Genomic DNA, 20,117 nt, shown 5'->3' on the forward strand with positions numbered 1-20,117 from the left:
AGGGAAGAATGGACGGTTACGGAAGAGAAGTGATTATGGTAGAAATCAATTTCTAACTTCAATGAAAATTAGTTTATTTAAACACCTCATCTAGTCAAATTTATAACCTTGTCTTGCTTTTCGGCACAAAACCACAGTGTTATTGGCACAAGCAGGCCCGACGAGCATGTTTTCTTTGCCGCCGAATCCTGCTGATGATCGTTCATTTTTGACGTCTACTTTTCCGAGAATTTGTTTCCCGTCAAACGTGATAACACCAGATGAGATGTCGCCTTTGTCATTGTTAACGTGCACTGGAATCCACTCTCTGTCTTTATCGAACACCACAGCCTAAAAAGTCGCCAAAAATTTTAACTGGTCGGACTGAAGTGGCAACACTTACTTGTTTGAACGGAATCCAGCTGTAGTCAAAGCCACGTGCGAACTCAGAAAGATGCACAAGCAGCTGGATAGAACCAACATCTCCCTTATATTCATTCTTGTTCCAGCAGAAGTTCGCTGCTACCTGGAAGGAGTATCAGTTTTAATCTTCGTTCGAAACACTGAAGATTGTGTCTTACTTTGCCACCTTCGTTCCATACACGTCCCATAACTGGTTCACCGGCTTGGTACCACAGTGCAACGTATTGGTCCGGGTTTTCTCCGGGAATTGTGTTATCCAGAGTTTTGTCAAGCGCCTTGACCAGTTTTTTATCTGGCCAAGGATCTCCAACACGTATATCTATCCATTCGTCGATCATGACTCTGTATGTTTCAACCTTTTCCGATGTCTAAGTCTTTTGTTATGCTCATTGAAAGTTCTTCCCATTTGAAAGAATTTTTTTTGAGGAGTGCAATGTGAACTGTTCTGGCAGCAAATTTGAGGATGCGGAACAAAAGGTGCGCGTGCAAATCGAAGCACCTCCTTTGACTCGCCTGCAGCGCATCCGCACTATTATAGCTGTGACTCCACCTAACCATCTATGATCGGCTGGGACTGCCAAGCTCTGTTATATGAATATAGCAGATTTAGAGGAAATCATCGGACAATGAGGATAATCGGGTACTTCTAACCAGTTGAAAAATATATCATCAAGGGAGTATCAAAGAGTGATGCTGTTATAATGTAATAACATACATTGACCTTATTTGAGGAACTTCTCACATATGAGAATTAAAACAACATGCTGCAGGAAAACACCAACATGCATAGATTTTCGCTTATCCCATGATTCAAAAGGGAATGGTTTCTAAGTGGCTAAACAACGAAGCTGGCCTTTTATCACTTCTATCTATTCTCCTCATAAAATCAATATGACCGGTCGGAGTGAGGAACAAGCAGCTCTATCTCTTCGATATACGCCTTCAGATAGGATACGTGTCTGCAATGCATTAGTCGCCTCGCGTCAGGTGTAGGAGGTCAATTTGTGCTCACTAGATGTGCAAAAAGAAGTGCCTAGAAAGCGAAAAAAAATGAAGAAATATAGTATCACTCTGATCAGTGGAGCATTTTTCAAATTATGTCTTTTATCTATTTTCACAGATGCAAAATGAATGGTACGTCAGCAAGGCTTAGCACAAGGGGATCGACTGCGGTGGTTACGACGCTGCAAGGAGCTTCGCTGTGCAATTATCGACGCTCATCAGCATCTTTGAGTCGCTGCGGCACTTCATAGGGGCACCTTTCGTTTCTTCAAAATTAAAGAAAGCTTGCGTTTACTTCGCAATAGCTACATCCTACAGATTGGCACAAGACACTACATCGCGCCTTGTTGTAGTGAGAGAGCTCATGATCACCTACGGTTGCCTCTTTTTTCAGCGCCACAATAAACTGTAAATTGCCACCAATTCATATTCAGGCGGAGTATCCATAAAGAAGCAGTCTTTCTTACTTTGGAGGAAGAGGTGCTGAAGCGCCACCATGTAGTGGACAAGTTCCTGGAGCATATCCTGGACAAGAGCATGGTACTGGTTGTCTTGAAGCGCCACCATGTAGTGGACAAGTTCCTGGAGCATGTCCTGGACAAGAGCATGGTACTGGTTGTCCTGAAGCGCCACCATGTACTGGACAAGTTCCTGAACCATGTCCACGACAAGCTTCTGTACAAGGTCCTTCATGTTTTCCCGAACATTTTCCTGAAGGATGTCCTGAACAAGAGCATGTTCCTGGTTGTCCTGGAGGAGGGGCAGGAGGTGCTGGTTTCGGGCAGTGATCGCATTCACAGAATGGTGGACCTCCTTTTACGTTTCTTACGATTATATACATATCGTTGAGCTCTGGTCCTTTCTTTTCATAAACAGTTCCATCGCAGGAGAATAGAGCGACTTCCGTCGTGTTATCCGCATATCCGAGAAGTGGTCCCTTAAAAAAACTTGAAATCATAAACGAATTTGCCATGGTGCTCTCTGTAGGTTATGGAACCCCTCAGGGGTGGCAGGAGGATTCTGGTTTTACCTGTCACAACGATGAAGTACGGTGATGGAAATGAGCAACCGGCTATAAGATGAATGGGTTATTAATCCGGTCGTAATGGATGATAGGTGATAAAGGTAATCCAAAGTATATCCCAGTGATTAACAGTTGAATTACATTCACCGTTGATCACTAATGCAGTGCCGATTGAAGTGGACTAGTGATCTAGTAGCAGCGTGTTTGCGGCAAATAACTGTAGGCCCATATCACCTTACCTGCTTGCGATCTTTCCAAAAGATCGGGAAGGAGTCTCCACATTTTAACATTTGACGGTCTTCAGTCTTTTCAAATCGATCTTTATACTTGATCCATTCGTACCAGAATCCTTGAGTATTGTGGTCGCCCACATACTGCAACACCTGCAAGCGGTTGTTACAAAGTACTCAGGTAGAATGATGTTTTCGTTACCCAAACCTGAATGTTTCCCTCCAGTTGTTGGGCCGTCCTAAGTTCAGCCTTCTTGTAAGGAAACGAACACTCGACGACGCCACCATTATTCCAAGATCTTCCGTGTATTGGCCTTCCGTGCTTGTACCACAGAGCGACATACATATTTTGTTGTCCCAAAACCTGGAAACAAAACCACCGTTACATCCTCTTGCAGCATTATTCGCAGATAATTCATTTTTATATGCTGGTATATGTCAAATGTATACTGTCTTCCACAGTGAGTTAACACACCTTAACAGGATTTGGAGGGAACTTTGTTCCTATTTTTTGAAATGCCCAAGTATCTTCCTTCGCTGGTGGGTTTACGGCTAGCATAACTTCGACGAGGTTTAGTACCGAATGAAATGGTATTACATTCCTACTGTTCCTTTTATGCTACCAGTGTTTACATTCATGTTTTTTCCTAGAAGTTCTTGATAAAACTGTTTTGCTCTCATAGTGATTGTAATCTTTAGGGAATTTGTTGAGGAGCGGTTGACTTCAAACAATAACGATTTCAATAATCGACGAGGGAAATGTGATGCTACAATGTGTAGTATAATTTAACATGTGCGAATTTTTACTAAACCTTGCCAGCACTGTGAGTTTAATATATTCATTCGGACTTGTGCTCCACACGAGGTTGTTGACGCTGAATTTGTTGGACGTTTCGGCTAATTCGCCACTGTTGGATTTTGATAGCTTGGAATCAAATGGGATCTATTCGAATAATAAGTTCATCCACATTGCAGCAAAAACTCTAAATTTACGTTTAGGTAACATACCGGTGAAACTGTGAACCGCAGCTTCTTATCAACTGGATTAGTCCTATAAGCTAATGCATTCTTTACATCTGGGAAGAAAAAAACAGGAATCCAAAGAAGTTGTACGAAAACGCGAGCTTTGTATGAAGGTAATGTAAGAACGCGTCCAGCAAAAAGATTACGTTCTAAAAAGGTGTTCTTTTATAGCCGTTCATTATTCCCTGCAAGGTTGGAATTTCCATCCGAGGCTGTATAAGGGAAGCCTTGAAGAATCCATGGCAATCACATAGCTTCTGTTCAATCTTCATCAGTTGCTCGTACTCACGTTTGCACCTGCCCGCAAAGTTTGTAGTGGTGTTTACTGAACTTTCTGGTGTCTCTACAAACTAGTCAACATTGGTCCAGTTTTCGAAGATGGTAGATCGATGGTCTCCAGTGTTCTCTCACAATGTTCTCGAGAGGTTTCTGATCCTAGCCGAAAATCCAATTGGTGTTGTTCATTCAGGAAGCTTACCGAATCTGCACAAATCGCTAATGCTTGCACAAATCTAAGCAAATTTGTGTGACATCTATCAGATAAATTTGATTAGATTTGTGCAAGCACTGAGTATTCTTCAAGCTGCTTTCATTGCTATGTAGGAAACACTTTTCGAGAGCGCTTCATTGGAAGTGGTATCATAGAAGTTGTGGGCGGGTGGCGCTGTCGGTAAGAGGATCTTTAGTGACTACAAAATCTGTTAAAAGCCGCACTAGTGGTAATCTGGGAATTCATCTTTTCGGTCTCGATAAATTAATATCAGAATTGCTTGAGAGGATAAAAACACTAAACTGATACATCTAGCTAGCACCCGCAAGACTACACGTTGATTAGGCTCTACATGTTTTCGTAAAATCTCAAAAGGTGGATTGCAGTGGGCGCGTTGTCACATTCGAAGTGGATTGATAAACGCCAGACACGTTATCCTTCATTATTCTTATGGACGTGTAACCTACTCTGTGAATACGCTCTGAAAAGTCTCTACTAAATTGTCCGTCGGTCTTTGTCGTTTCAATCGTTTTGAACTATTCATCGTCTCCTTTCCTTTCTCGAGTAGCTAATCACATAAGCACAAGCACAAGCACAAGCTCGAAGAGATGCGATGAAGCTAGTTTCGGATAAATGTAGCACCATCGCGAAAGGATTGGCGTTTTCGGGGATTGTCATGATCCTCACCGCTAGCTTTACAGCCACTTACACAACTGCACCACCGCCGCAACAGTTTCACGCACCGCCTCTTGTACGGTTGCATCAAAAGTTAAGTTCCTTTGTTTTTATTTTACTAATATGTTTACGACAGTTATCAAAGATTCTTGCTTGGTTGCTCAGCGATTGATAGCATTGCAAGTAAACTACTCTCCTCCCAGAGAAAAGTTCTTTTGTTCAATTTCAGATCTCTTGGTCACGAGTAGTGTCATAGCTTAGTTCAATATCAGAATTTCATTCTTTTTTAAATAATTACAATCATATGTTTTGTGAACATGATGCTGGTAATTCTGCTTAATTCATTACCGATAGTTTCTTCGATTCTATCGCTTAAATCCGAGACCTGCAGTGGAGCAAATGCTGGATAGTCTGGCGTCAGGCGTTGGGTTTCAACTTAGCTTGATTAGATGTGCGAAAAGAAATGCCTTGAAAGCGAAAAAAGTGAAGAAATAAAGCATAACACCGACGAATAGATTGTTTTCAAAACTAACTCTTGTATAATTGTTTTCTTTAGTAGAGCCGTACACGAGGTTGTTACAGTCCTTTATAGAAAAAAAAGAAAAAAAATTTAAAAAAAGAAAATTTATAATTATTGTATCCTCATAGATGCGTGGATGGTTTTCGTTTAACAATTCAGAAAAGACAACAAGTTAAAAATGTAGAAAGATATTCACTGACATTTCTTGAGGAAATTTTTCTCATATAAAGTTTATATACAGCTCTATTTTACCTATATTTTCAGACAAATTCTATCATCAGGCGCTTTCCTTTTTTCTTGGTCTCAAAAAGCTCATCGCAAATATGCAGATGCGGCGAATTGGAGGGGGGCCGCGTCGGTAAGATGTAGCACAAGAGGAGCGACTGCGGCGTTTGTGATGTTAAGAACTGCACAGCACAATTAGCGACGCTCATTAATTAGCATATTGGATACTCTGCGGATTTCATACAGGTACCTCTTGACTGTTCCCCTCGAACGGATCTATTTGCACACTCGTTTATCTTTAATGCAGCAAAATTTCTAAGTTTATTTTTGGATAACACATGAGTGAAAGTGTGGGCCGTTACCGACTAGATGAGTGTTATTAGCTAGTTCCTCCATCACATCAGTGGAGAAAAAAAGCAGGGGTCGGAAGTTGTATATAATGCTACCATTATCGAAAGTTAATGAAAGAAGGCGTTTCCGAAATGAGCCCTGTCTGGAAAAGGTGATCCCTTATACCCATTCTTCAATACCTGGAAGGTTACCACCGTCGTCTCAAGGCTTTCCGAGGAATATTTTAATCTGACTATCTTTCAACGCGAAAAACGAGATGTATGCAAAAAAAAGACGGACAGCGCAAGCAAGCAAGAAGAAAAACACTGTCAGTATCAACAAGAGGCCTTTTCTGGATCATGTGTCACTACAAAGATACCGGTTTCTCGAAGTTCTCTTTGAACCGGGGAGTAGATTTTTAAAAAAATCGGACCCAAGTTTAACTAATTTCATTCGCAATATTCGCAAAATTCGATTCATACCGGTGAAAACGCTTACCCTTATGAAAAAGAGCATCTCAGCGATTTCACTCTAGGTAGTTATAGGTGAGAGCAGAACATTGCATTTGGAACAAACATGTGCGACGAAGTGCTGTTTGCAAAGCCTTACTTACTTTATCGACTTGATTGGCAGGCCATTTTTATCGGGTGATGCAAATTCCGCCAATGGTTGTCGTCCTTGAACGCAGCTTACTTCAACTTTTCCGATCAATAGAAAGATCATGCACGGAATAGAAAAAATCCATATTTTTGCTATCTTACGACACTTGCGAGAGTAAACGAGAAATAAATGTAGCAGTGAAATCCATTACGGCAGGTACAGTATGTTGCGTTATGTATACTTGCCTATATTTTACGAATAGGTTGGTCTAAGAGTAGAAGAAAGTTTCTGCTAATAAATTTCAAGCTGCAATTGAATCAAAATTATCGGTTGGTTATTTTCTGCATATAAAGTCAAAGTTAGGTCAAAGTTAGGTCCTTCCTGAATGAACGAGACATCGACGCCATCAGGATACATGGCAAATGGAAAACTCATTTAACGTCAAAAGAGCGTCGAGAGCGGAAGATGCCAACTATTAAGCTTTAGCCCGTTAGGCAAAGAAAATTCTTTTGTGAAATACTTGGCGATGGCGAACCTCGACCTGGCAGATCTGATGACAGATGGATGGAGGAAAACAACGAGTGTCGATCAAAATTACGGTCCAAAAAGAAAATGGATGACGCTGGCCCTTTCACTAAATCCATCTCAGACGGAGCAAAGAAAACGCTTACAAAACGTTTGCACGCTGAGGAAGAAATCCTCTTTTGCATCTGAGGGGACAAGAACCAGGTACAATTCTGTATGTGTCGCCCGCACTACTGCTGACTTCACTTAGGACAAGTGTCTGACAAGGAAGTTGCTCAATAAGTTGACACGTAATCGTGAGAATGAATGGACGTCAAGAGTGAAGGAGCTTGAAAAGGAGTGAGAGGACAAGACGGCGAAGAAGTCCTATACTTCACTAAGACAGTATACCCGTAAGATGAAGAGGTGTGAGATGACACAGATCTTCACCTCAGTATAGACAAACGAAAGGATACCTGACAAGTGGAGGCACAAGAAGTGTCACAAGAAGTTATGCGCAATCGACTCTAGGAACTATCCAGGAATCTCTTTGCTATGTGTTATTTACAAGGTTTTGGATCATCCATGATCATCATCATCCGTATTAAACATCGCGAACAAAGAGACGGGTAAGTTGACCTTCGATGATTTACCAGGTGCTTATTGTAAAAAGAGTGATCAAAGTGTGGCAATGGTAGTCGATTCCTCTGCAGTTGGCGTTTCTGGACTTCAAAACCGCTTCCGACTCTCCTCATCGAGTTCGTCTCCGCTGTTCGCGCCGATAGAAGTTCAGGATAATGCGAACCCCTAATTAGCGAAATGAATAAAAGAACAAGTGCTCAACCGTTCGAACATCAGCCGAATGTACCGAAGTGTCCGAAGTGGAAAATGGGGTGAGAAAAGCGGGTGGGACCCTTTCTCTTAAACTTTGCCGTCGACAGCATCATACGAAGAACAGTAGAGCAGTGTCTCGATGATGTCATTTTAGCACAGTCTGCACGTTCCTTGATGAATCTCTATTACGCCGACGATGTAATAATATTCGCTTCTAGCAGCGTGAAGTTACAACATGTTGATAACCATGTATCGAAATTAGCTCAGCATATGGACTGCGACTGCGCCCTGGTAGATGGAAGAAGATGTGAGTCTCCTCGAGATCCTCAACATGGATCAGGGTAGACCGACAGACTATAGTTCGTGGATGAGTTCTGTTAATTGGCCTGTATCCTGAAAAACGATGGCAGCTGCGAGAGGGTTATTCAGGAAAGATGCGCTGAACCTAATTCAGCATTCAGCTCATTGACCAAACGCTTGTGATAGACCCCCATTACCAACGATGTGAAGCTGCGAGTCTGCCCATCCGCAGTTCGTCCTATCATGATGTACGGTTCGAAGACTTAGGCAGCGCCATACTGATGGAGAAACTCGACTGCATGGAGAAAAAGTTGTTCAGACGACTATTAGGCTACTTTTGCCATAACGAAGAACTTTATTCGGAAGTTGATATGGTGTACCGGGTATAACAGGTGGAAAACCTCAACTCCTTGCCCGGTCTTCTGAAGTAGTCACGGGAAACCGTGTTCGCTTCTTTGGCCACATTATGAGGAGACCGTCTTCTCTTTGGAGTTGTCCTGAGAATGCTTGTAGATCCTAACTGGATAACGCCCTTAGTCGTAAAAGAAAGTTCTGGGCGGAGGTGGTGAAGGAATATCTGAGGACATTTGGTGTTGACAAGCAGTTCAGTCGAGGCGTAAAATTCAGCTGCTATGGAATAGAGACGGATGGATAGATTCTATGCGAACTCTAGCTGAAGATCGAACAGAGAAGGCTCGGATATTTTCAAGAACTATACACTTCAGCGAAGATTCGGATTGCCGCGCTAGGCCGGAACACCCCCTGCCGATTAAGTCAAGTAAATCAAGTTCGTGTGTATGTGTGTTTGTAATCAGATTGTTTGTATGTAAATAAAGGTTAATTCCGTCGGCAAAAGAAAAGTTGAATGGAAGAAAGTAAAACTGAAAGAAATAGAAACAAAATGATAATGTTAGTAGTACCAATGACAAAAATAATAAAAAGAAGCGAGGAACTTGTTTGAAACCCTTTAATAGCATAAAAGAACGCGATTTTCGGTTTTTTTTTATAGTTAACATTTGACGGATAGCAGAATTCTTGCGCGTAAGCGTATAGAACTACACCAGACTTGCGTGTTGTGAAGTTGTACCATGTGCTATATATCCGTGACATTCTTTGTAACTATATATATAGACTTTCGGTCAGACTTTCGGTCGTTTTAGCTTCGCTCCCCTTCACTGATCAATGAAATTTAATAGTAGTAGTGTTTTCTGTAAAATTAGATTTTTTTAAACAACGCTTTCCTTCTCTTCTTTATATTATAAATTAAGGCGAAAGATTACGGAGCTTTCCTTCTAAACGCGTCAATTCTACATTTGGAGAATATTCAACCACCAGTGACAAACACTCCTCCGATGCCACATTAATGTAGATAGCGAAATAATATAGATCAATTTGAAAGCATTACTTGAACTATGGATATTCTTCCTGACTTCCCCCAATAGACATCACAGAATGATGTTTTAACATAAAATGACGTGAAAAGCATCATCCTACTGATAAAAATAACGTTTCACGTCAGATCACGTAAACATCTTGCTACTATTTAAGCAGCTGTTTGCATGAGTCTTTCCACTTTCTGAGAACGGCATGCTACAAACTTGAGGCGAACAAAGGAGGAAATATACACAGTCATAAAGGTGAAGAGCAAAGCGCCCAGTGCTCACAGCTATGAAACGGCTGCACCATTTATCTTTTACGTAATGCACTCTGAGTTATTGCGCACCAATGACCGGGTCCACCGACGCCGGTGGATCCGTCGCACCCCACATTATGGATATCTGGCGCCGGCGCACCAATCTGACGCCGTTGGACCCGTCGCACCCCCTTCTGTAGGTAACTGGTGCCGGTGGACCCGTCGCACCCCTTCCATAGGTATCTGGCGCCGGCGCACCAACCCGGCGCCGGTGGACCCGTCGCAGCCCCTCCTATAGGTATCTGGCGCCGGTGGACCCGTCGCACCTCCTTCTATAGGTGCCTATATCTATGGTACAATATGATGATCACGACCATGATCATGACCATGATCATGATCATCATGATCTACTATATAATAACGGGCTTATTCTGTCACGTGCGTGTGTGTGTGTGTGTGTGTGTGTGTGTGTGTGTGTGTGTGTGTGTGTGTGTGTGTGTGTGTGTGTGTGTGTGTGTGTGTGTGTGTGTGTGTGTGTGTGTTTGTCTGTGTGTCACGAAATTCGAAAAAGGGGGTGCGACGGGTCCACCCGGCGTCAGATAGCTACAAAATGAGTTGGGACGGGTCCCGCGGCGTCGGATTGGTGCGCCGGCGCCAGATACCTGTAGAAGGGGGCGCGACGGGTCCACCGGCGCCAGACCTCTATAGAAGGGGGTGCGACGGGTCCACCGGCGCCAGATACCTATAGAAGGGAGTGCGACGGGCCCACCGGCGCCAGATACCTATAGAAGAGGGTGCGACGGGTCCACCGGCGCCAGATACCTATAGAAGAGGGTGCGACGGGTCCACCGGCGCCAGATACCTATAGAAGGGGGTGCGACGGGCCCACCGGCGCCAGATACCTATAGAAGAGGGTGCGACGGGTCCACCGGCGTCAGATACCTATAGAAGGGGGTGCGACGGGTCCACCGGCGCCAGATACCTATAGAAGGGAGTGCGACGGGCCCACCGGCGCCAGATACCTATAGAAGAGGGTGCGACGGGTCCACCGGCGCCAGATACCTATAGAAGAGGGTGCGACGGGTCCACCGGCGCCAGATACCTATAGAAGGGGGTGCGACGGGCCCACCGGCGCCAGATACCTATAGAAGAGGGTGCGACGGGTCCACCGGCGTCAGATACCTATGGAAGGGGGTGCGACGGGTCCACCGGCGCCAGATACCTATAGAAGGGGGTGCGACGGGCCCACCGGCGCCAGATACCTATAGAAGAGGGTGCGACGGGTCCACCGGCGCCAGATACCTATAGAAGGGAGTGCGACGGGCCCACCGGCGCCAGATACCTATAGAAGGGAGTGCGACGGGCCCACCGGCGCCAGATACCTATAGAAGGGAGTGCGACGGGCCCACCGGCGCCAGATACCTATAGAAGAGGGTGCGACGGGTCCACCGGCGCCAGATACCTATAGAAGAGGGTGCGACGGGTCCACCGGCGCCAGATACCTATAGAAGAGGGTGCGACGGGCCCACCGGCGCCAGATACCTATAGAAGAGGGTGCGACGGGTCCACCGGCGTCAGATACCTATGGAAGGGGGTGCGACGGGTCCACCGGCGCCAGATACCTATAGAAGGGGGTGCGACGGGCCCACCGGCGCCAGATACCTATAGAAGAGGGTGCGACGGGTCCACCGGCGTCAGATACCTATGGAAGGGGGTGCGACGGGTCCACCGGCGCCAGATACCTATAGAAGGGGGTGCGACGGGCCCACCGGCGCCAGATACCTATAGAAGAGGGTGCGACGGGTCCACCGGCGTCAGATACCTATAGAAGGGGGTGCGACGGGTCCACCGGCGCCAGATACCTATAGAAGGGAGTGCGACGGGCCCACCGGCGCCAGATACCTATAGAAGAGGGTGCGACGGGTCCACCGGCGCCAGATACCTATAGAAGAGGGTGCGACGGGCCCACCGGCGCCAGATACCTATAGAAGAGGGTGCGACGGGTCCACCGGCGTCAGATACCTATGGAAGGGGGTGCGACGGGTCCACCGGCGCCAGATACATATAGAAGAAGGTGCGACGGGTCCACCGGCGCCAGGTATCCATAATATGGGGTGAGACGGATCCACCGGCGTCGGTGGACCCGATCATTGGTGCGCAATAATTCAGTGTGCATGACGTAAAAGATAAATGGTTGCAGCCGTTTTATAGCCGTGACCACATTTCGCTTTGCTCTTCACCTTTATGACTCCTCCGCGTATCTATTTCCTTCTTCGCTCGCCTCAAGTTTGTAGTATGCCGTTCTCAGAAAGTGGAAACACGCTTGCAAACGGCTGCTTAAATAGTAGTTGTTCACGTGATCTGACGTGGAACGTTATCTTTATCGGTAGGATATCTTTCACGTCATTTTATGTTAAAACCTCATTCTGTGATAACTATTGGGGGAAATCAGGAGGAATACCCATACTTCGAGTAATGCTTTCAAATAATGTCTGTGTTATACTGGCATCGAAGGAGTGTTTGCAGCTGATGGTCGAATATGCTCAAAATGTAAAATTGACGTGTTTATAAGGAAAACTCCGTAATCTTTCCTCTTAACTTATAATATAAAGAAGAGAAGAAAAGCGTTGTTAAAAAAAAAACCGTGGCCACTGTGCGCTTTGATGTGATCTGATGTGGAACGTTATCTTTATCAGTAGGTTGATGTCTTTCACGTCATTTCATGCCAAAAAGTCACTCTTTGATAACTGTTTATAGAAAACAGCAGGAAAACCCTTACTTCGCATGATACTTTTAAATTTTGTCTGTTACATATTGATAAGAAGTGTTTGAAGCTGATGTTCCAATGTTCTCCAAATGTAGAACTGACACGTTTGGAAAGAAGGCTATCGAAATCCATCGCTTTTAGTTATAATATATATAAAGGAAGAAAGATTGTTGGAGATACACAAGCCCAATTTCATAGAACTAATAAGTCAAATATTAATATTCGTTGATCAGTGAAGGCGAGCGAAGCAAACACCACAGAAAGTCTGAAGTTCGGCTTTAGCCGGACGCTCAGACTGGTAATCATAATCATATCATAATCATAATCATGATATTGCCCGAAGACCATATTTTTCTCCTTTTCGACTATTTCCGACTGCGCACATCACTAACCTATCTACTCTCACTCGTTTATACAAATCTCATCTTGAGTATGGTTCTCATATTTGGACGAGTTCAAAGAAGGCGTGCATGCAATGTTCGCAATGGTGCAAGGTGCAATAAATAAATAAATAAATAAATGATTTCAGTTTCTGCATGGCAACGTCATCAATCGTTTTATTCCGTTCCCACAAGGACTCAGAAGCCTGTAACCGCTGCCGTGATTTCTCAGTGTATCAATGGAAAGTGAATTATGGTGTAAAAATAGTGTCAGCATAAAAAATTAAGGAAAGTTTTCAAACGCTGAGGACCATGCTTAATTTCGCTGCAAATTACATGCTTACCCTCCTCAAGACTCGACTGTGCGACCAACTGCACAAACACACACCTTCGGAAAAGGTTTATTGTAGCGGAAGTAAAAAGGATCTAATTGGTCTGAAACGAATAAAAAAGTCAAGGAGAAAAATGATTATGGTGTAGAAACGCTCAAGATAGGAATCATTCCTCACTTCAATGAAAATTAATTTATCTTAACACCTCGTTGATGCTTTAGTCAAATTTATAACCACGTCTTGCTTTGCGGCATAAGACCACAGTGTTTTCGGCGCAAGCAGGCCCGACGAGCATGTTTTCTTTTCCGCCAAACCCTGCTGATGATCGCTCGTTCTTGACGTCTACTTTCCCAAGGATTTGTTTCCCGTCAAACGTGATGACACCAGATGAAATGTCGCCTTTGTCGTTGTTAACGTGCACCGGAATCCACTCTCTGTCTTTATCGAATGACACAGCCTAAAAAGTCGCGTAAAATTTACACTCACGGGCTGAACTAGTAACACCTGTTTGAACGGAATCCAGCTGTAGTCAAAGCCACGTGCGAACTCAGAAAGATGTACAAGCAGCTGGATAGAACCAACATTTCCCTTATATTCATTTTTGTTCCAACAGAAGTTTGCTGCTACCTAGAAGGAATATCACTTTTATTCTTCGTCTGGAACAATGAAGGCTGTGTCTTACTTTGCCACCTTCGTTCCATACACGTCCCATAACTGGTTCTCCGGCTTGGTACCACAATGCGACGTATTGGTCCGGATTTTCTCCGGGAATCGTGTTATCAAGAGTTTTATCAAGCGCTTTGACCAATTTTCTAGTTGGCCAAGGATCTCCAGCACGTATATCCATCCATTCGTCGATCATAACCCTGCATATTTCAACTTGGCTAGTTGTGTATGTCTTTTCTTATTCTCAGCGGAACCTGTTCCTATCTGAAGGCTTATCTTTCAAAAATCCAAACGATTCTTTGACTGAATAATATTCAACAGCTGTAGTCGCAGCAAATCTGAGGATACGGACAAGAGGTACCCCGCTAAATTCGGCTGATCGTCCCTGAAAGACTGCAGCGCGCCTCTGCCACTCTACTCTACCTTCAAGATTACCTTAGGACGAACGCGTCGAGACTGAGAAGCGGAATTTGAAAGTTTGGAATGGAGAAATACGAAAATGAAATTGACGAGCGCGCTCTCCTATACGATATGGCACAATGGGTGCGTATATCGGAAAATAAGGAGAAGTAGGTTTCTATATCGAACTGAAAGACAAATCATCTTTGGCATGTTAAAGTGTGATGTGAATGTGTCTTTGGCATGTTAAAGTGTGATGTGAATCACAACATGTACAGATTTTTGTTCAGAAAAAGGAATGGTTTCCAAGTAACAACAGAGCGACGCTAACGACAAGTAAACTTTGTGCCTTAATGTCTGATTGTGTGACTGAAAAAACTATTTCAAAAAATTATCAAATTTCTATATAGGTGTAGTGTTTATGTAGAGTGCATGTCGAATATGTTAATAGCTTGTCCGATTCATCCAATGAAATGTTGCATAACAATTACAATTCTTTAAACTTTTTTCTTACTTCTGAAGCCTTTTTATCACTTCTTTTCTATCCATTCCCAGCATAAAATCAATACGTCCGGTCAGGTGTGTACGAGTGCAGAACAGGGACCTTTGTCCCATTCAGGTGTTATATAATACAATGCATGTCTGCAAGGCAGTGGTCGCGCCGCCTTTTAGCATTTTAGATTCCAACTTAACTTGACCAGATGTGAGAAAAGAAATGCTTAAAAAGCGAAAAGAGCGAAGAAATATAGTATAACATGGATGGAATGGAATGGAACATTTTCAAAACTATCTCTTGTGCTCCCGTTGATGCGTTGATGGTTTCCAATTTAACAATTTAGAACAAGACAACAAACGTTTCCACTGACACTTCCTGAGAAAAATCCGCTCATAAAAATTTTTAAACACTTCTATTTCACCTAAAGTATAATACTACTTCTATCATCAGGCACTTTTTTGTTTGATTCAAAAAGCTCATAGCAAGAACTACATACGCGACGAAATGGGTGGGGCGTAAGCAGGACGGAGCACAAGAGCAGCGATTATGACGAATTTGACTCTGTCAGGAACAGGCCAATTACCGACACTCGTTAGCCTATCGGATAGGCTGCGGCACTTCATGCAAGTACCTCTTGTCCGCTCCCCCAAACTTAAAGAAAGTCTGCATTTACTTTGCAATAGTTGACTTCTAAAGATTACTGATGGCCTACTCGAACATGATACATTTGATGACTTACTACATCAGGTAATATGATACTGAAAGAGCTTTTTAACACTTTATACTGCTGCTTACTTCAGTATCATGATAAACCGTAAATTGTCACAACATTAGCTACATCACTGTTCTTTCTGTCACCTTTCAGGCGGAATTTCCGTGAAGAAGTAGTCATTCTCACCTTGGAGGAAGTGGTCTTGAAAGACGTGTTGAACAAATCTTGCAAGGATGCACTGGACAAGGATGTCCTATAGGATGTCTTCGACAAGGCCCTAAAGGTTGCACTGGTGGAGCTCCTGAAGAAGACTCTGGAGTCTCTCCTGTTCCTGAATCAGATCCTGGGACAGGTTCAGGAGGTGGAGGTGGTGCTTTCGGGCAATGATCGCATTCGCAGAACGGTGGACCTCCTTTTATGTTTCTTACGATTATGTACATATCGTTAAGCTCGGGTCCTTTCCTTTCATAAACAGTTCCATTGCAGGAAAAGAGAGCGATTTCTGTCCTGTTATCCACATATCCAAGAAGTGATCCCTTAAGAAAGTTGACTACGAACGAATTTGCAGTAGTACGCAGTAAAACTCATCAGGCCACCTCCACATAGGATACTCTCAAGTTTCGATGAAGAAATAAATCACCGAAAATGCGACAATGATTTTTAAGAGAGCAAATAAATTGACTCTTCTCATCGCCTGTTTTCACAGCTGCTTTAGATGCTCGTGCTAAGTGTATGGTTGGTAAAGATGATCCAAAGTATATTCCAGTGATTAATTGTTGAATTCTATCTACCGGTAATCATTAACACAATCACGATTGAAGTTAACGAATGATGTAGTAGACATGAATAGCCATAAATATCTTCTCATAACACCTCACCTCCTCACGATCCTTCCAATAGATTGGAAAAGAGTCACCACATTTCAAAAATTGACGGTCATCAGTCTTCTCAAGTCGATCTTTATACTTGATCCATTCATACCAGAATCCTTGACTATTGTGATCGCCCATATATTGCAACACCTGCAAGCGGTTGTTACAAAATACTCAAGAAGAATGATGTTTTCGTTACTCAAACCTGAATGTTTCCTTCTAATTGTTGGGGAGTTCTTAGCTCAGCCTTTTTGTAAGGAAACGAACACTCGACGACACCACCATTATTCCAAGATCTTCCGTGTATTGGCCTTCCATGCTTGTACCACAAAGCGACATACATATTTTGTTCCCCCATAACCTGGAAGAAATTGCCATTATTTTTCCACAAGTCATTATTCTAAGGTCGTTCACTCCTGCTCGTTGATAAGGAGCAAACGCACTTCCTCTGAAGTGAGTTAATATACTTTAACAGGATTTGGCGGGAACGCTGTCCCAATTTTTTGAAATGCCCAAGTATCTTCCTTCGGTGGGGGGTTTGGCATAACTTCGATGAAGTATAGTATGGAATGAAATGGGATACGTTTCTACTGTTCCTTTTATGCTACGAATGTTTACATTTGTAGTTCACAGATTTGATAAGAGTGTTTTATCCTTCTAGGTAGTGATCTTGGGAAACTCGAATAGTGTTTGACTTCAAACGTTTTCAGAAATCATCGAGAGAAATGTCATGCCCAAATCTGTAGTGTATTTGTGCTAATGCACGAAGGAACTCTGTATTCCGTCGTGCAAAAATGTTTAATGAAACTCGCCAAAACGATGACTAGAAGTTCCATTCTGGCTTGAGCTGCAAATTTTTTCTTTTCCTTTCTTTTTCTTCAATTTCTCGAAGCTAGTTTTGGGGAAAACATTAGATAACGTGCCCTTGTTAGAGTTTGATGGATTGAAATCAAACGGAGTGGGGGAAAGGGTGCAGGACAAGAGGGAAAATTGGCTGACCGCTGCTGTCCTCAGCGCCGCGCTACTCCGCGTAAATATGGCAAATATGGCTCCCGTTCCACCAGCTATACAGCCCCAGTGGCTGTTTTGGATCATTTTGACCTCGACTCCCTATGCGATGTTGACGGCGCGATAAAGCACTGGAAACTGCGATTTTGGAATGAAGAGCGAAATTCAAACTGATGCTACACGATCTTCTACACGAAAATGGCACATTGCGAGCAAGTTATCATACTACCAGTCTGAACGTCCGGCTAAACCTGGACTTCAGACTTTCTGTGGTGTTCGCTCCGCTCGCCATCACTTACTAATGAAAATAAACTAATAATAGTGACATTTTCTGTAAAATTAGAATTGTGTTCTTCTAACAACGCTTTTTTCTTTTTCTTAAAGGAAATTTAGGCTGAAGACTTAATAGTTTTCTTTGTAAACGCTACGTTTGGAAAACACTCAAACTTCACATTTAGGCACTCTTTCGATACCAACGTAATATAAACATGACTTTGAATCATTACTCAAAGTATAGGTTTCAATCTTGTTACCCCCAACACTTACCACTTACCATGTCTCCACTTTCTGAAGAATGGAGGAGTCGTAGAGGTGAAAGGAACGCGGAAAGTAGATACGACTATGAAATTTTCGCAACGTCCCATTTACCTTTTGCGACATGCAGACGAATTTACTGCGCGATCCTACACCACGACACAGCATTTCGACTCAGTGGGGCCCGTCGTACCAAATTTTATGCATATCTGGCGCCGGTGCACCAACTCGACGCCGAGGGACCCGTCGCACCCCATATTATAGATATCTGACGCTGGCGCACCAATCCGACGCCGGGTAGACCCGTGGCACCCTCTTTTTCGAATTTCGTGACACACAGACAAACACACACATTCACACGTTACTATATACCAGTCTGAACGTCTGGCTAAAGCCGGACTTCAGACTTTCTATGGTCTTCACTTCGCTCCCCTTCACTGATCAATAATCAATATTAGCGCTCTTTTCTGTGAAATTAGACTTGTGTATCTCCAACGATCTTTCTTCATTTTTTAATCATGAATCAAGGAAGAGATTTCATAGTTCTTTCTAATCGCGTCACTTCTACAATTGAAGAATATTCAAACTTCTGCTTCAAACACTGTCGATACCAAAATCATGTAGACACAATTGGAAAGTATTACTCGAAATTCGGGTTTTTATCTTGTTTCCCTCCAAGAGTTACCAAAGAATGATGTTTTGGCATAAAATGACGTGAAAGAAATCACCCCACTGATAAAGATAACGTTCGCGCAGCAACGCGCCCAGTGGTCACCGCTATCAAACATCCTATTTACCTTTTGCGACATGTACACGAAGTTATTGCGCACCATTTTGATGCCGCGGGACCCGCTGCAACCTCTCCTATAGCTATCTGGCTCCGGCGCACCAATCCAATGCTGTGGAACACACACACACACATACACACACACCTGTGGCAGAATGATCGGTGCGCAATAACTTCGTGTGCATGTCGCAAAAGGTAAATGAGATGTTTCATTGCTGTGGCCACTGTTCACCTTTATGACTCCTCCGCGTGTCTATATCCTTCTTTGTTCGCCTCAAGTTTGTAGCATGCCGTTCTCAGAAGGTGAAAACACGCATGAAAACGGCTGCTTAAATAGTAGCGAACAGTTTACATGATCTGACGTAGAACGTTATCTTTATTGTAGGGTGATGTCTTCTACGTCATTTTGTGCTAAAACATCATTCTTTGATGACTGTATAACTGTTGTGGGGAAGCAGAAGGAAAACTCATATTTTGAGTAATGCTTTTAAATTTTGTTTATAATATATTGGGAAGGAGTGCTTGGAGCTGAACTTTGAATATTTTCCAAATGTAGAACTGACGCTTTTAGAAAGAAGACTATGAGACCTTTCGCCTTTAGTTATAATAAAATAAATGAAGAAAGATTGCTAGAGATACACAAGTCTAATTTCACAGAGAACGGCACTAATATTAATTTCCGTTGATCAGTGAAGGCGAACGAAGCAAATACCACAGAAATTCTGAAGTCCGGCTTTAGCCGGACGCTCAGACTCAGGTGATATAATAACGGGGTTGTTCTCTCACGTGTGTGTGAGTCACGAAATTCGAAAAGGGGGGTGCGACGGGTCCACCGGCGTGGCAGCGGTAAAGGGAGGGAGGTGAGAGGGGTTCCGAGGTTTCGGATTAACTTCATGTGCATTTCGCAAATGTCACACCACACGTTGTTTTTCATCTCTGTGACTCATCTGCGTGTTTATTTCCTTGCACATTTGCCTCAGGTTAGTAACATGCTTTTCTCAGAATTTTCTCAGAAAATGGAAACATGAATGAAACCGGCTGCTTAAATGGTAGAATAGATTACATGACCTCACGAGGAACGTTCCCTTTATCAGTACGACGATGTTGTCAATTTTATTTTACGTCAAAACATCATTCTGTGGTAACTGTTAGGAGAAATCAAGAGGAAAACCCACAGTTCAAGTGATGCTTTCAAATTGTCTCTATAATATATTAGAATTTACAGAAGAGAAAACTATTAAGTCTTTTGCTTCTATTTTTTTTATAAAAAAAGATATAATAACGCCTAATTCTATTCAGAGAAGAAGAAGAAGAAGAAGAAGAAAGCGTTGTTAGAATAACACAAGTTTAAAGGCAACCCACGAATTTGAGG

General features: G+C 43.2%; 3 protein-coding genes across 3 annotated transcripts; 1 reads left to right on the top strand and 2 right to left on the bottom strand.

Annotated features, from left to right (window-relative positions):
- Positions 1 to 90: 90 nt before the first annotated feature.
- On the bottom strand, positions 91 to 3,217 carry RB195_003118 (uncharacterized protein; the record flags this gene model as incomplete). Its single annotated transcript, XM_064200656.1, has 7 exons — positions 91 to 330; positions 383 to 505; positions 561 to 744; positions 1,872 to 2,341; positions 2,668 to 2,811; positions 2,867 to 3,022; positions 3,134 to 3,217. 7 exons carry the CDS (start codon positions 3,215 to 3,217, stop codon positions 91 to 93), a joined length of 1,401 nt encoding a protein of 466 aa, XP_064056537.1.
- Positions 3,218 to 7,844: 4,627 nt separating this feature from the next.
- Positions 7,845 to 8,548, top strand: RB195_003119 (uncharacterized protein; the record flags this gene model as incomplete). Its single annotated transcript, XM_064200657.1, has 3 exons — positions 7,845 to 7,918; positions 8,078 to 8,200; positions 8,314 to 8,548. The coding sequence occupies 3 exons, from the start codon at positions 7,845 to 7,847 to the stop codon at positions 8,546 to 8,548; spliced, it is 432 nt and encodes a 143-aa protein (XP_064056538.1).
- Positions 8,549 to 13,488: 4,940 nt separating this feature from the next.
- RB195_003120 (uncharacterized protein) lies at positions 13,489 to 16,961 on the bottom strand (the record flags this gene model as incomplete). The annotated part of the gene is made up of 7 exons (XM_064200658.1): positions 13,489 to 13,728; positions 13,776 to 13,898; positions 13,954 to 14,137; positions 15,731 to 16,080; positions 16,423 to 16,566; positions 16,622 to 16,777; positions 16,884 to 16,961. The coding sequence occupies 7 exons, from the start codon at positions 16,959 to 16,961 to the stop codon at positions 13,489 to 13,491; spliced, it is 1,275 nt and encodes a 424-aa protein (XP_064056539.1).
- Between the last annotated feature and the right edge of the window lie 3,156 nt (positions 16,962 to 20,117).

This window comes from Necator americanus, chromosome IV, assembly GCF_031761385.1.
Source record: "Necator americanus strain Aroian chromosome IV, whole genome shotgun sequence".
NCBI lineage: Eukaryota > Metazoa > Nematoda > Chromadorea > Rhabditida > Ancylostomatidae > Necator > Necator americanus.